Source organism: Patella vulgata, chromosome 5 (assembly GCF_932274485.2).
Source record: "Patella vulgata chromosome 5, xgPatVulg1.2, whole genome shotgun sequence".
NCBI lineage: Eukaryota > Metazoa > Mollusca > Gastropoda > Patellidae > Patella > Patella vulgata.
The window spans coordinates 43435322-43450620 of record NC_065883.2 but is presented as its reverse complement, the minus strand read 5'-3'; the positions used below and the strand labels follow the sequence as shown (position 1 = coordinate 43450620).

Here is a 15299-nt window from a genome sequence, read left to right as displayed (position 1 = left end):
TTAAATGACGTTTTTTAATGGAGTCGATCTTATGATACCCCCAGATGGCTGAACCATAACTCAAAATCGGTAGTATCATTCGGTCAAATAAAAACAAGGCTTGTTTTACACCAATGTCACATTTAACAATGTAACATAAAAGCATATTCGTTGCTTTTCTAGCCTGTTGTACGAGGGTGTTGGTCGCGAGAGTCCAACATAATTTCGGAGTAAAGAAGATATCCAGGTATTTATAATGATTGACACATTGTATTTGTTTACCTTCGAGATACCAACGTTCGTACGACTTTATAACCCCTCCACGTCTGAACACAATTATTCTAGTTTTATTAGGATTAATTTTCATTCCGTATTCTATACAGAAATTATGTATGCAATCAATTTGAAACTGAAGTCTTGCCACAGTATCTGCTACAGCAGCGATATCATCTGCATATAATAGTGATATTATATTGTCAATAGATTGGTTTACAAAAACACCTTGGCATCCTAACACGTGTAACTTTTCGACTAAATCATTTAAAAATAAAGTGAATAATAAAGGACTAATCATGCATCCTTGTTTAATACCAATATTACACTTAAAGAACTCCGTGACTCTAGTTTCATCGATTCGTATACATGATTTTAGCTGTTGGTACATTGATTTGATGACACAGAACAATTTTCCATTAATGCCGTTTTTAAGTAGCACATATTGCAATATATGGTGCTGTATTCCATCATAAGCTCTGGAAAAGTCAACATATATGGCATACAGACGACCTCGAGGTTTCGTGACGTACTTTTGTATAAGACCTTGTAGAGTGAAGATTTGGTCAACCGTGCTATACCCTTTTCTATATCCACTTTGCTCCTCAAATAATTTATCGTTAATTAGGCACCAGTTCGTTAATCTTGTATTTAATATTTTCGTAAAAAGTTTACCTATCACAGATAGAAGAGATATGCCACGATAATTTCCAGGATCATGAATACTTCCCGATTTATGAATAGGCTGAATAACTGCCTCTCCCCAGCTTATTGGAAATTGACCAGATTGTAAGATTTGATTAAACAGTAATAATAGGGTCGGTAGCAAATTTTCTAAAGCACACTTGATCATCTCGTTTAGTATACCATCTGGTCCAGATGCTTTTCCTGATTTGAGTTCAGTTGTTGCTTTTCGTATCTCAGAGACACCAATTTCGGAGTCCAGAAGCTCGTCAAAGACAGGTATGTGTTCAGCAATCGTCTTTTTAGCAAGCTCATCGAGAGATTCATCAGTTTTAAATTTGTTGGAATTCAGTAATCGTTCAAAATGAGAAAACCAATCTGCAGATGTTATGCTAGGTTTGATGTTACTTGATTTAACGTAATTCCTAACGCTTGCCCATAATTCATTAGTGTTAGTCGGGATTATAGGTGATGGGTTGTGTACTTCATGTTGATTCTTTCTAGTCGAACAAGCTAACTTAAACTTACTTTTAGCTTTTTTGTAATTGTTTAGATCACCTGTGGAGTTGGTAATTCTAAAAATGTCTAAAAGCTTGTATTTCTCTGTCTTTAGAACATCACACTCGTGATTCCACCAATGTGGTTGAGTTTTAGAATTTGTGACACTCGTATGTTTGGTCTGCATTGAGTCTGCTGCATCCTGTAAGATTTCGGTAAGATTGGTTACCGCCTCATCAATGTGGCTATCGCCAAGTTTTGACTGAATTTGTAATAGTCTGGAATCATTTTCATTGTTTGACAAAGCTTGGAGGAATGTAGATTTTTTGGAATTGTTCCATCGGCATTTCTTGTGAACGACAGCCTGTTCTTCTGAAATGGCATAATCAATCTTGTGGGTGCTGTATGTTAATTCACAAAGGATTGGGAAATGATCAGATTCACAAAAGGACATGATTTCAAATTTGGTGATAAGTTCATAGATTGTATTTGAGACTATCACAAAGTCAATTACACTTTCCCCATTATGGCATATAAATGTGAAATTACCCTCTTTATCCATACCAGCTCTGCCATTGAGAATGTGAATATCAAACGCACGACACATATTTAAAAGCGAGATGCCATATTTGTTTACGACTGTGTCTTTAGACTTTCTGATAATATCAAATGTATTTACATCATAATTATCTTTACAGCATAAATAATCAACAGAATCGTCCAATATAAAGTCTTGTTCTGAACCTACTCTAGAATTAAGATCACCAGCTATTATTATATCATTGAACGAATATTTTGATTTTATCGACAACAAGTTGTTCTCTAAGTTCACAATTCCATTTCGCTCGTTGGGATTAGTATACACGGAAGATTCGGGTGGTATATAGACAAAACAGAATAGAGTAACATTTGGTACTATTGGGTTTTTATTTTAGCTATAAGATAGATACCGTTATCTAAATTATGTTCTATTCGATTGAATAATCCCCCCTGATAATCTACCTTTACCCCTGTATTCTCTGACAAGTGAGAATGCTTCACGATTTGGTAATAGGCTTGTGAACTCAGTTAAGTGCTTACACCATGTTTCTGACAAATTAATTACATCGTATTGCGATAACATATGTACAAAATTCTCATTTACATGTCTTTTAAGACCGTTAATGTTTAGTGAAAATAGTGAAAAAGTGTTAATAAATGATGTACTACTCGGGCCTTGGCCACACCCCTATTGTTCAATGGTGAGCTCATGCGGAACACCTTTCCCATCACAAGCCAGAATACTGTTCAGTTCTTCATTGTAAACAAAGGCTCTGTTAACGTAGATCAGTTTGTCATAGCTTAAAGATACCTTCTCGTGAGGATTTTCGTCTTTTATTTTCATTAAAAAAGCTCCCAGTTTCTTCCTGCAATTTCTGACCCTTTCGCTGTAATCCTCTTTAACATATACACTAGCTGTCCTATTTTCCGGTGTCCCTATAGTATTCCTATCTCGTGTTTTTAGAGTCTCTTTATATGCATTTATGATTACTATTTTATGCTTTAATCTTCCTAGTTTTACCTGAATTGGTCGACATTTTCCTAATACTTTAGTACCTAGTCGGTGAGCTCTTTCTATTGGTAATGTTTCGTCACTATCAGCTATCCCTATACTCAGCTTTTCAACCAGATATTTTCTAACAACACTTTCAGTATTTTCCTTTTCATCCATATTATCTTCTTTACACCCAAAGAATATTAAATTGTCTCTTCTAGCATTCTCTTCTAGTTTATCTATCTTAGATTTCAATTCCTTAATTTCTCTCTGAACACCGTCTAAATGGATCTTTAAATCACTGACAGTCTGGAGTTGTGTCTTGATATTTACAAATTCTTCTCGGAAACCATTTAATTGATCATTTATATCATTTAAGGCCTGGGTAATATTCTGTAAGGATTTATTCATGTCTGTGTCTTGTGATTTCTCTGCACCTCGAGTATTCGCTCGTGTTGTAGTTTTCACTAAAAAAGGTGATAGCCCCCCGCCATTAACGGGTCCTGGATTTTTTTCAATATTACCACAAATTGTTAATAATAGGTATAAACATATCACAATCCTTACCGAATTTACTAAGCTATATAATCCATCCATTTTATAAAAAAAAATGTTGTTAGTGTTAATCCAAATCTATTTCACTTTGTATATAAAATCCATCGAAAATGTTTGGTCACGGTCACTGATTTTTACAGCTCTCAAAACATACGTCTTGTCCACCCAACAGATACAAAATTATTATTATTACTACCTATTGAGATTACTATTATTATTATTAGGCTTTCAGACTTTCGTCTTAAAGCCTATTGAGATTACTAAAATTATTAAAGCCTATTGAGATTACTAAAATTATTAAAGCCTATTGAGATTACTAAAATTATTATTAGAGATTACTATTGAGATTACTATTGCACAGACCGGAAGTGGTCGAATTTTGAACGGTAGCAATAAATCAAAAAGCGGCCGTGGTTTCGCCAATTCTTTACCTATTTTAAAACAATTCACATTTTTGGAAACCCTGAATCTCTTCCGAGACAATGGCTATATCACATTTTTCAATTTCGAACATTAATCTATGGCTTTTGTCGTTCGAAATTTGAAAATTTTAATTTTTACAAAAAAACCTATTTATTTATGAATATTTTTTAGTCGTGTTTTACACAAAATTAACGAGTCATCTGACGGCAGTGTGAAGTTAGCTCGATTTTCGTTTTTCGATATTGGCGAATAACGAAAAACAACTAGCTCGTTTTTCGATATTCAAACTTGAATCTCAAAAAAGTAGATTTAATGGATGTACATCGACAGAATATCTCCAAAACACATTTGATTAAATCAGTTTTGTAAAACGAACTAAATATATCGTAAAAGAGGATGCCTGAGCAGTGTATTCACATAAAAATTACTCGTTCTCCTTGTTTTTTTGATATTGGCGAATCTCGAAAAACGAGCTACTCGTTTTTCGATATTCAAACTTGAATCTCAAAAAAGCAGATTTGATGGTTGTATATCTACAGAATTTCTCCAAAACACATTTGATTAAATACGTTTTTTAAAAAGAACTAAAAGTATCATAAATGAGGATGCCTGAGCAGTGGATTCACCTAAAACTGATATTTCTCCTTGTTTTTTGATATTGGCGAATCTCGAAAAACGAGCTACTAGTTTTTCGATATTCAAACTTGAATCTCAAAAAAGCAGATTTGATGGTTATATATCTACAGAATGTCTCCAAAACACATTTGATTAAATCAGTTTTGTAAAACGAACTAAAGATATCATTAATGAGGATGCCTCAGCAGTGGATTCACATAAAATTACTCTTTCTACTTGTTTTTTGATATTGGCGAATCTCGAAAAACGTGTAGCTTGTTTTTCGATATTCAAACTTGAATGTCAAAAAAGTAGATTTAATGGATGTACATCGACAGAATGTCTCCAAAACACATCTGATTAAATCAGTTTTGTAAAACGAACTAAATATATCGTAATAGAGGTTGCCGGAGCAGTATATTCACATAAAACTGCTCTTTCTCCTTGTTTTTTGATATTGGCGAATCTCGAAAAACGAGCTACTCGTTTTTCGATATTCAGCCTTGAATGTCAAAAATACAAATTTTAATCATGTATATCTACAGAATGTCACCAAAGCACATTTGATTATATAAGTATTCTAAAACGAACTAAAAATATCATAAATTAGGATGCCTGAGCAGTGGATTCACATAAAACTGCTCTTTCTCCTTGTTTTTTTTATATTGGCGAATCTCGAAAAACGAGCTACTCGTTTTTCGATATTCAAACTTGAATCTCAAAAAAGTAGATTTAATGGATATACATCGATAGAAAGTCTCTAAAGCACATTTGATTAAATCAGTTTTTTAAATGAACTAAAGGTATCCTTAATGAGGACGCCTGAGCAGTGGATTCACATAAAAATTACTCTTTCTACTTGTTTTTTGATATTGGCGAATGTCGAAAAACGTGTAGTTTGTTTTTCGATATTCAGGCTTGAATCTCAAAAAAGCACATTTGATGGATGTATATCTACAGAATGTCTCCAAAACACATTTGATTAAATACGTTTTCTAAAACGAACTAATGATATCATTAATGAGGATGCCTGAGCAGTGGATTCACATAAAACTGATATTTCTCCTTGTTTTTTGATATTGGCGAATCTCGAAAAACGAGCTACTCGTTTTTCGATATTCAAACTTGAATCTCAAAAAAGCACATTTGATGGATGTATATCTACAGAATTTCTCCAAACCACATTTGATTAAATACGTTTTCTAAAACGAACTAAAGATATCATAAATGAAGATGCCTGAGCAGTGGATTCACATATAACTGATATTTCTCCTTGTTTTTTGATATTGGCGAATCTCGAAAAACGAGCTACTCGTTTTTCGATATTCAAACTTGAATCTCAAAAAGTAGATTTAATGGACGTACATCGACAGAATGTCTCCAAAACACATTTGATTAAATCAGTTTGTAAAACGAACTAAATATATCGTAATAGAGGATGTCTGAGCAGTGGATTCACATCAAAACTGCTCTTTCCCCTTGTTTTTTAATATTGGCGAATCTCGAAAAACGAGCTACTCGTTTTTCGATATTTAGGCTTGAATGTCAAAAATACAAATTTTAATCATGTATATCTACAGAATGTCTCCAAAACACATTTGATTAAATATGTTTTTTAAAACGAACTAAAAATATCATAAATGAGGATGCCTGAGCAGTGGATTCACATAAGACTGATATTTCTCCTTGTTTTTTGATATTGGCGAATCTCGAAAAACGAGCTACTCGTTTTTCGATATTCAAACTTGAATCTCAAAAAAGTAGATTTAATGGATGTACATCTATAGAATGTCTCCAAAACACATTTGATTAAATCAGTTTGTAAAACGAACTAAATATATCGTAATAGAGGATGCCTGAGCAGTGTATTCACATAAAAATTACTCTTTCTCCTTGGTTTTTTTTTGATATTGGCGAATCTCGAAAAACGAGCTACTCGTTTTCCGATATTCAAACTTGAATCTCAAAAAAGCAGATTTGATGGTTGTATATCTACAGAATTTCTCCAAAACACATTTGATTAAATACGTTTTTTAAAACGAACTAAAAATATCATAAATGAGCATGCCTGAGCAGTGGATTCACATAAAACTGCTCTTTCTCCTTGTTTTTTGATATTGGCGAATCTCGAAAAACGAGCTACAGCTCGTTTTTCGATATTCAAACTTGAATCTCAAAAGAGCAGATTTCATGGTTGTATATCTACAGAATTTCTCCAAAACACATTTGGTTAAATACGTTTTTTAAAAGCAGATTTGATGGTTGTATATCTACAGAATGTCTCCAAAACACATTTGATTAAATCAGTTTTGTAAAACGATCTAAAGATATCATTAATGAGGATGCCTGAGCAGTGGATTCACATAAAAATTACTCTTTCTACTTGTTTTTTTGATATTGGCGAATGTCGAAAAACGTGAAGCTTGTTTTTCGATATTCAAACTTGAATGTCAGAAAAGTAGATTTAATGGATGTACATCGACAGAATGTCTCCAAAACACATTTGATTAAATCAGTTTTGTAAAACGAACTAAATATATCGTAATAGAGGTTGCCTGAGCAGTGTATTCATATAAAAATAAAACTGCTTTCTCCTTGTTTTTTTGATATTGGGCTATCCAAATGACACTTTAGTTGACTTGAAATCTTACGTAGTAATCACCTTTTTCGCAAGATCACCTTTTTTTTACTTTTTATAGTTTTTTTTCTCAAAATATCGGATATTTTTTCGACTACTTCCGGTTTTTGGATCATTGTCGGGATAATTTTAACAAGTTGTTTGGTTACCTAACCTTCTGTACAAGAAGTTTCAGAAAAATCCATTCAGCTGTTTTCTAAAGAAAGAAAAATAGATGAGCATTTTCAGTAATTTAAGGATTTTTCAATTTTTTTTCAAGATTGAGGCTCTTTTTGGACCACTTATATTATTTCGATGCTTTTATTTTTGGACTCACGCCATAGTCAACCGATAGTTCCAAAATTTCACGATTTTTCAACTTTTTTCGATTTTCAGTACGTTATTTTACCTATTCCAGACATTTCAATGTGTTATTGGATGGATTCATGCACAAGACTACCAGAGGGACTCTCGATAGGGAAAGTTTAAGAAAAATCCTTGGAGGAGTTTTCGAGATACAGGCGTCCAAAAACTCTCCAAATCAGAAAATACTTGATTTTCAGCATGTCATATTTTGCTGCCCTCTCATAGGATTAATGTGAAATGGGTATCATATGACAGTCGAATCCCCGGGCCACCAAACGATACCTTAATTTCTTTAATCCGTTGATATCGGGTGAAGAAATCATGTTTCTCCCAATAGCACCCATTTTTGCGTTTTCTTCAAAATATCGGACATTTTTTCGACCACTTCCGGTTTAAGGATCCTTGTCGAAATAGCTTTATCAGTTGGGTTCACAAAATGGGCAGAAAATTCGAAAAATAAAGGGTGATAACTCTGAATGAAAGTTATATTACTGGAATCGGATTGCTTTCAGGTATCCAAAAATGAAAATTACAAAAATTCTCTCCTAAACAACGTATTTTCAAATTTCGAACGACAAAAACCATAGATGAAAATGAAATGAAATGAAATGGGGTTTAACGTCCTACTGTTCTGCTCCTATACTGGGCTAATGAAGACGGGCATACGCCAAACAGTGTGCTATGAGGGAAATTTTGCCCGGGCAGCGGCACTATCGCCTACTCTTATATCGAATTCCAACTGCCAAGGGATCTTTTACGTGCATTCCAATGTATACACGGGACCTCGGTTTTTCGTCTCATCCGAAGGACTAGACAGCTGTCCTTGTCAGGCCCTCTGTTCTGCACCACTGACAATCGGAAAATCGGGATGAACTTTCTCGGCCAAACCATAGATGAATGTTGGAAATTGAAAAATGTGAGACAGCCATTGTCTCAGAATAGATTCAGGCTTTCCAAAAATGTGAATTGTTTTAAAATAGGTAAAGAATTGGCGAAACCACGGCCCATTTTTGATTTATTGCTACCGTTGAAAATTCGGCCACTTCCGCTCTGGGCAGAAGTTTCAAAAATACTTTATCGAGTAACCACCACAGATCGATATCTGTTTTCAATCATGGAGATACTAAATTTAGCCTCTAGAGCGTCCACAAGATTTTTTGAAGTGATCAAGGGCCATAACTCTGACTGTAATTATCGGAAATCGCTGAAAATCAATAGGCTTCTTCGTTTTATGACCTTAAACACCGTGTATAAATTTAAAGTAATCGCATACTAACTTTAGCCGGCCGGACGGGGGCGACGACAATATACGACCACATTTCAATGTGGGCGTATAAAAATTAACCGCATGCATATAATATTTAATGTATGATGAAGTCAAAATAGGCGACTTCGGTTTTTAGTGTCATTTTAAAAAAAAATGTCTTTTAAGGATAATGTGTATAGTACTAATAGCAATCACATACGGAAGAGGCGATAAGATCCCTTTGCATTTGCAATTTCAAAATTAATTAAAACCAAATTTAAATTCCGAAAATCTTCTTCTTTTTTTTTTGCTGAAACTCTGGTAAATGACGTATTGTGTCCAAATTTCATGGTTTTCGGACAATCGGTGCCGGTGTCGTGGCGAAATTCCCACTTTTTCCCCTTACGGAAGCCGTATCTGGACGGCAGCCGACCTGGAGCCGTGCCAAGAACAAACGACTTGAAGGAATGCAGGTATCGACTTGAAATTTTCAGGGCACCTAGGTACCAACGTGAAAAGTTCCTAGCCGGAATTTGGTAGACATGGTACCTTTAGTTCCAGCGTTGCGCATGCGCGAAGTCAAAAGTAGCTAAATATGTTTGTTATGAAGGGATTTTTTTACAAAATGGACCTATCTCTTCGAAACTTCGGCTAAACCCCCATTTCCGACCTCGGCGCATCCAAAAATTGTCTCCAAATTAAAATCGAACACCTAGTTCCATCTCTATTTTCTTGTTTTACTTTATGTACCCCCGGGAAAATGGCCACCTCTTGCCCCCCATGGGTCGGGCCCTAAAATTTCTTGTTTTGAATTGTACTTGGGACCATAAGCCAGATACCCGGTGAGTTTCAAGTTGGTGTGCACGATAGTAGGGTTGTGACGCGCATGCGCGGGCCTACACTCGAAAACAACCATGTCGGCACGGAAAACATCAATGGCTAAATTCGAATTTTTGAATATTCAAATACCAAACATTCGACCCCCCGTATCCCGGCTATCCTGAAATGTATTATTTCAGAAATAGGAGACGTATTGAACATACTATGCCCTTTTGTGTTTGCTTAGAAGACCGTATGAAATATGAAAGCTTAATAATAATAATTTTAGTAATCTCAATAGGCTTTCAGACTTTATTTCAGAAGGGTTGAAGATTAGGCTATGATAGCCTTTCTAACATCCTGCCCTTCGTAGAAAATATAATACAAAATATATAGTTAATAAATTAAACAACACATCACAATAATTTACAACAGAGGAAAAAAATAAATATACAAATCAGTTAAAAGATTAATTTAAGTACATGTATATGCGGGTTATATATCAGAACGTTTGAATACATATAGATATAACATGTATTAACAAATATACAATATGTACATGCTTATAATTTGGAGAACACATATCATAAGAGATAAGCTTATTTGAAGTAGATTTAAGGTAAAGAAGGTGTTTTTTCCTGAAAAGATTCAAGTTATTTAAAGTGTTTAAAGAGTTTGGGCCCTTTAAAGCGTATACTGCTTTTAACTATATTAATATTTGGCTTGAGAGTAGTAAGTTTATTGTTAAGATGACTGTAAGGGGTTCGATGATAAGGTAAAAGGTCAAATAAGTAATTAGGGCATTGTTTTAACAGAATTTTATAAATAAATATACATTGATTAGAGATATGTCGATTTAGTATCGTAAGAATCTTTAATATGGCTCCTGATTGTTCGAAAAAATCACATTTTTAGTTCCCGGATTCTCTAGAGGTCACATTTTTTTTTCCGATTTTAAAAACCGTTTAAATATATCACCATTTCACCATAATGAAGGTTGAATTCGAATTTCGGGAAAATCGAAATGAAACTGCCCGACAAAATGGCTGCTCTTTGTACGCAAATTTTGTAAAAGTATACAATACGAAGGTTGTAGACCCTCTAGAGGTTACAATATTTATCCGATTTTGATGAAACTTAAAACATATATCCCAAAGATCTCAGTCTCTTTTGATATTTGCGCATTTCAGACCATAACTTTCTGGATTATGGCCCCTGATTGTACAAAAAATCCTGTTTGTTTTTAGCTTGTTCTCTATCCATCTCTTGCAAAATGTGGGCATATCCTGGCTTCTTGTGTTGACACAAAACTGGTTACATCTCAACACTTGCCTTGGTTTTACCTATGAAAATTTACAACCAAGACATATCAAAGCATTGCAATCATTTTGAATTGATTAATAAAGACATATATTAAAGAATTCCAATCATTTTGAATTCATTAATAAAGAATTTTAAAATAAAATATTTTAGTTCCTAACGGCTATCAACTTTGATAAGGTTCAGTATTTAATTAGTACAGATATATGGTCATTTTCTTTTTTCTGTATTTTAGATTTGGACCGGGTATGGTAATTTATTGGTTTGGATTTATTGAAGATTTAGATGTCAATCAAGACAAAGGAATTATACTGAGACATGAATTTCCTGAAAACATTGTTACAATGAATCCTCTTGGTTGAAACAAGAATCAAGGTTCACTGAATGTGTACATAACTCTCTATAACTTAATGTGTGTCAACTGTGATATAGGAATGTTCTGTGGCAAATGTTGATGATCAGTCAAATTGAAAAATGTGAAAATAAACTGTAAATATTGCCTAGTTTCAAATTGTATTTTGAAGTTGGATGTCCCAACAGAGAATTTTTCGAAATACCTGGCATGGTTAAAATAGATGACTCATAAACTGCACATTAAAGAGTCCCACAAAAAACAAGAAGTAGAGACCATGTTTTGGGCACGATTCATGATGGGTTACCAATGTTTAGAACCGGATTAATATGAAACTTTTACATGATGTTTTGACCTAATCTTCCTCTTTAGCCTGGGCAAAATTCTTAGGATTATGCGTCATTTTATTTTGAGAAATATTATAAAACAAAATAAGACCATGCAATAATTGCTGTAATTTTTTGTGCCTGGAAAACACTAGATAGATGAACACATTTCATATTTAATTATAATTGTTGTTATGTTGTAAGACTATCTCAACAAAACGCACCCTCCGTGAATATGTAGAGTTTATTTGTGCTTTAAAATACAACAAAATAGTCTTCATGAAATCTACAAGTACTTGGAAGGCTGCTTTTTAGTTTTTAAATGATCCAAACATAGCCATGCAGAACGTGGAAATATGTTCACACAACGACAGAGCGTGGAAATACGTTCATACAACAGCTATGTCTTGAAAAATGAACTAATGAAAACTTGGATGGTAACGAAATTTGATAAGGATTGCCTTCAAGAAATCTAAACACTATCATGTTAAGATTTTCCAGGCACGTAATATAAGTTGAAACTGTCAAAATGTATCTTTGTGCATTGTGAACTCTGTTAAAGGTTATTTAAGAGCTCCCTAACAGCGTTTCATTAAGACAATTTGAAACAACTTGATAAAATCAATTTTCAGCTAATACAAAATGAAAACATGGCACCAAACAAATACATAACTGATACGAATTCCAAGTACACAATACCTCTAGGGAAGCCGCAAACTCGAGGCAACTGTATTATATAGATAGTGCTTTAAATAATTAATAAAATACTTCTATATTTATCAATTAAAATAAACGGTATCTTTTCATCATTCATTACAAAATTCACTATCTATAAAAGAGTTACATCTGATAACATTGTATACCGGTTCGATTTTTTTGCAAAAATATTAAAGTAGCATCGTTGTTATTAATTGATAAATACCAACCACCTCAGCAATATCAATTCCATTTATGCATTTGAAGAGTCCAGGGAAAAAACGATCAAAGTCACATTTCTGTCTTTTCACATAGAAGGCAAAACAGACTTTTGGACAAGAATGCTTGTCGCGAACAGAACAACGAGTGGGTTCAAAATGATGTTTAAAACGAATCATAATTACTAGTACAACAACTGACTTTCACTTTTCAGCCAAATTAAGGTCAAATAAAGGGTATGATGGACGTATTTGTCCGGAAGGCCATTTCAGAAGGGCCTTGGTTCGATGTGACTCCGATCGTTTTTACCTGAAATTGATTGTTCCACAGAAAGCTTATACAATTTGCTACCAGATGGTGCCATTAATTGGGGGTCATTGAAAAAGTGACTTAGGGTATCGCCTTGAAATTTTCAGGGCACCTAGGTACCAACGTGAAAAGTTCCTCGCCGGAATTTGGTAGACATGGTAACTTTGGTTACAGCGTTGCGCATGCGCGAAGTCAAAAGCAGCTAAATATGTTTGTTATGAAGGGATTTTTTTACAATATGGACCTATCTCTTCGAAACTTCGGCTAACCTCCCATTTCCGACCTCGGCGCATCCAGAAATTGTCTTCCGATTGAAATCGAACACCTAGTTCCATCTCTATTTTCTTGTTTTACTTTATGTACCCCCGGGAAAATGGCCACCGCTCGCCCCCCATGGGTCGGGCCCTAAAATTTCTTGTTTGGAATTGTGCTTGGGGCCATAAGCCAGATACCCGGTAAGTGTCAAGTTGGTGTGCACGATAGTAGGGTTGTGACGCGCATGCGCGGGTCTACACTCCAAAACAACCTTGTCGGCACGGAAAACATCAAAGGCGAAATTCGAATTTTTGAAATATTCAAATACCAAACATCCGACCCGTATCCCGGCTATCCTTAAATGTATTAATTTCAGAAATAGGAGACGTATTGAACATACTATGCCCTATTGTGTTTGTTTAGAAGACCGTAAATGTCGATTTTTCGCTATTTTTCATATTCACTTCAAAATGGCGGCCATCAGTTGACCTAAATCAAAATTCTGCTCTGAACGTTTTTTAGGCATTCCTTCGGGGATTCAGAAAATATAACTCCCATGTCTGTAAGTGCAATATCGCAAAAGTTATTAAGACTTTTCACGTTTCATGGTGGTGGCATTTCCGGTTCGATCGACAAACTCCATATTTTGTATATGAATCAGTAATTACTTGTCTAGTATCGAAAAAAAAAAATTAGGTCATTCTGACCTTCATTTCGATGATTTTTTTGAAAATTTTGATTCTTAATTTCATTAAGGGGAGATAATTTAGCAAATTTCTAATCATATTTTTGAAGCCGCATCGGTAAGATCTACTTACATGCTAAATTTCATGAAAATCGTACAACTATTAAAGAAGTTGTCAAATTGGTCGTAAATACGGGTTCGAAATCACAGCGACGAATTTTCGAAATTCGAAAATCTGAATCTGCAGATTTGAAGTAATTGTCTCAAGGTACTCAAAGAAAAAAGATTTAGTAAAATAGGTCAAATAGTCACAAAGTTACAGCATTGTAGGTCAAATGCATTCGTTCGTAAAATTCGGTGATTTCGGATGCGTAAAACGTTTTGAAAATATATTTAATCAACAGCCACCACCCATTTTTGGGGGGATAGGTAAAAGTTTCAGAAAGATCCTATTGTTAGATTCTGAGAAATCCGATTTGTGGATAAAACACACACACACAAAAATAATAATAACTAGATCTGCTAAGAAGATATTTAAGCTTTCATATTCACAATCACTTCCTGTTACATGTCAAGGGTCATATAAAAAATCTCAACAAGATAAAAAAAAAAACAACAATTAAAATCGGTCAAAAACTCGCGAAGGTAATGCGATTTTTCACTCGTAAACAACTTTGTCGGCACGAAAAACGACAAAGGCAAAATTCAAAATTGTGACATTTTCAAATACCATACATTGGACCCTGATCCCGGCTATCCAGAAATGTATTCATATTCAAAACAGGAGAAGTATTCTCCAAACACTGCCTATTGTTTTCATTTTCATATCCGTTATCGTCGATTTTTCACTTTTTCTCATATTCGGTTCAAAATGGTTTCCATCAATTGACCTAGATCAAAATTCAAATCCGATAGATTTTTAGGCATTCCTTCAAGGATTCAGAAAATGTAACTTCCATGTCTGTATTAAAATATTTCAAAAGCCTTATGGATTTTTCACGTTTTAAGATGGTGGCACTTCCGGTTCAATCGGCACACTTCATATTTTGTGTACACATCAATACTGTCTAAGCTAGTACAGAAAAAAAATTCAAGGCAATCTGACCTATATTTCGTCGATTTATTTTAAAAATTTGATCCTTAATTTCATCAAGGGGAGATAATTTAGAACATTTCTAATGAAATTTTTCAAGTCGCATCGATAAGATCTACTTACATACTAAATTTCATAAAAATCGTGCAACTATTAAAGACGTTGTCAAGTTTGTCTCAACTTCCGGTTCGGAATCACAGCGATTTGAAGTAAATGTTTCAAGGTACACAAAGAAAAAAGAATTAGTAAAATTTAACCTCTAGAGCGTCCACAAGATTTTTTGAAGTAATCAAGGGCCATAACTAAGACAGTAATTATCGGAAATCGCTGAAAATCAATAGGCTTTTCGTCTCATGACCTTAAACACTGTCTATAAATTTAAAGTTGATCGGATACTAAATTTAAAAAGCCCCTAGAGCGTCCACAAGATTTTTT

The 15299-nt window shown here is 34.2% G+C and overlaps 1 protein-coding gene across 8 annotated transcripts in view; it reads left to right on the top strand.

Annotated features, from left to right (window-relative positions):
- LOC126820274 (CDAN1-interacting nuclease 1) overlaps positions 1-12510 on the top strand; it is a 214832-nt gene extending 202322 nt beyond the window's left edge. For all 8 annotated transcript variants that reach the window (XM_050548136.2, XM_050548139.2, XM_050548140.2 and 5 more), the window contains one exon: positions 11165-12510. In XM_050548136.2, the coding sequence (XP_050404093.1) occupies positions 11165-11291 (127 nt within the window). In that variant the 3' untranslated portion in view covers positions 11292-12510. The remainder of the gene's footprint in view (positions 1-11164) is intronic.
- The last annotated feature ends 2789 nt before the right edge of the window (positions 12511-15299 follow it).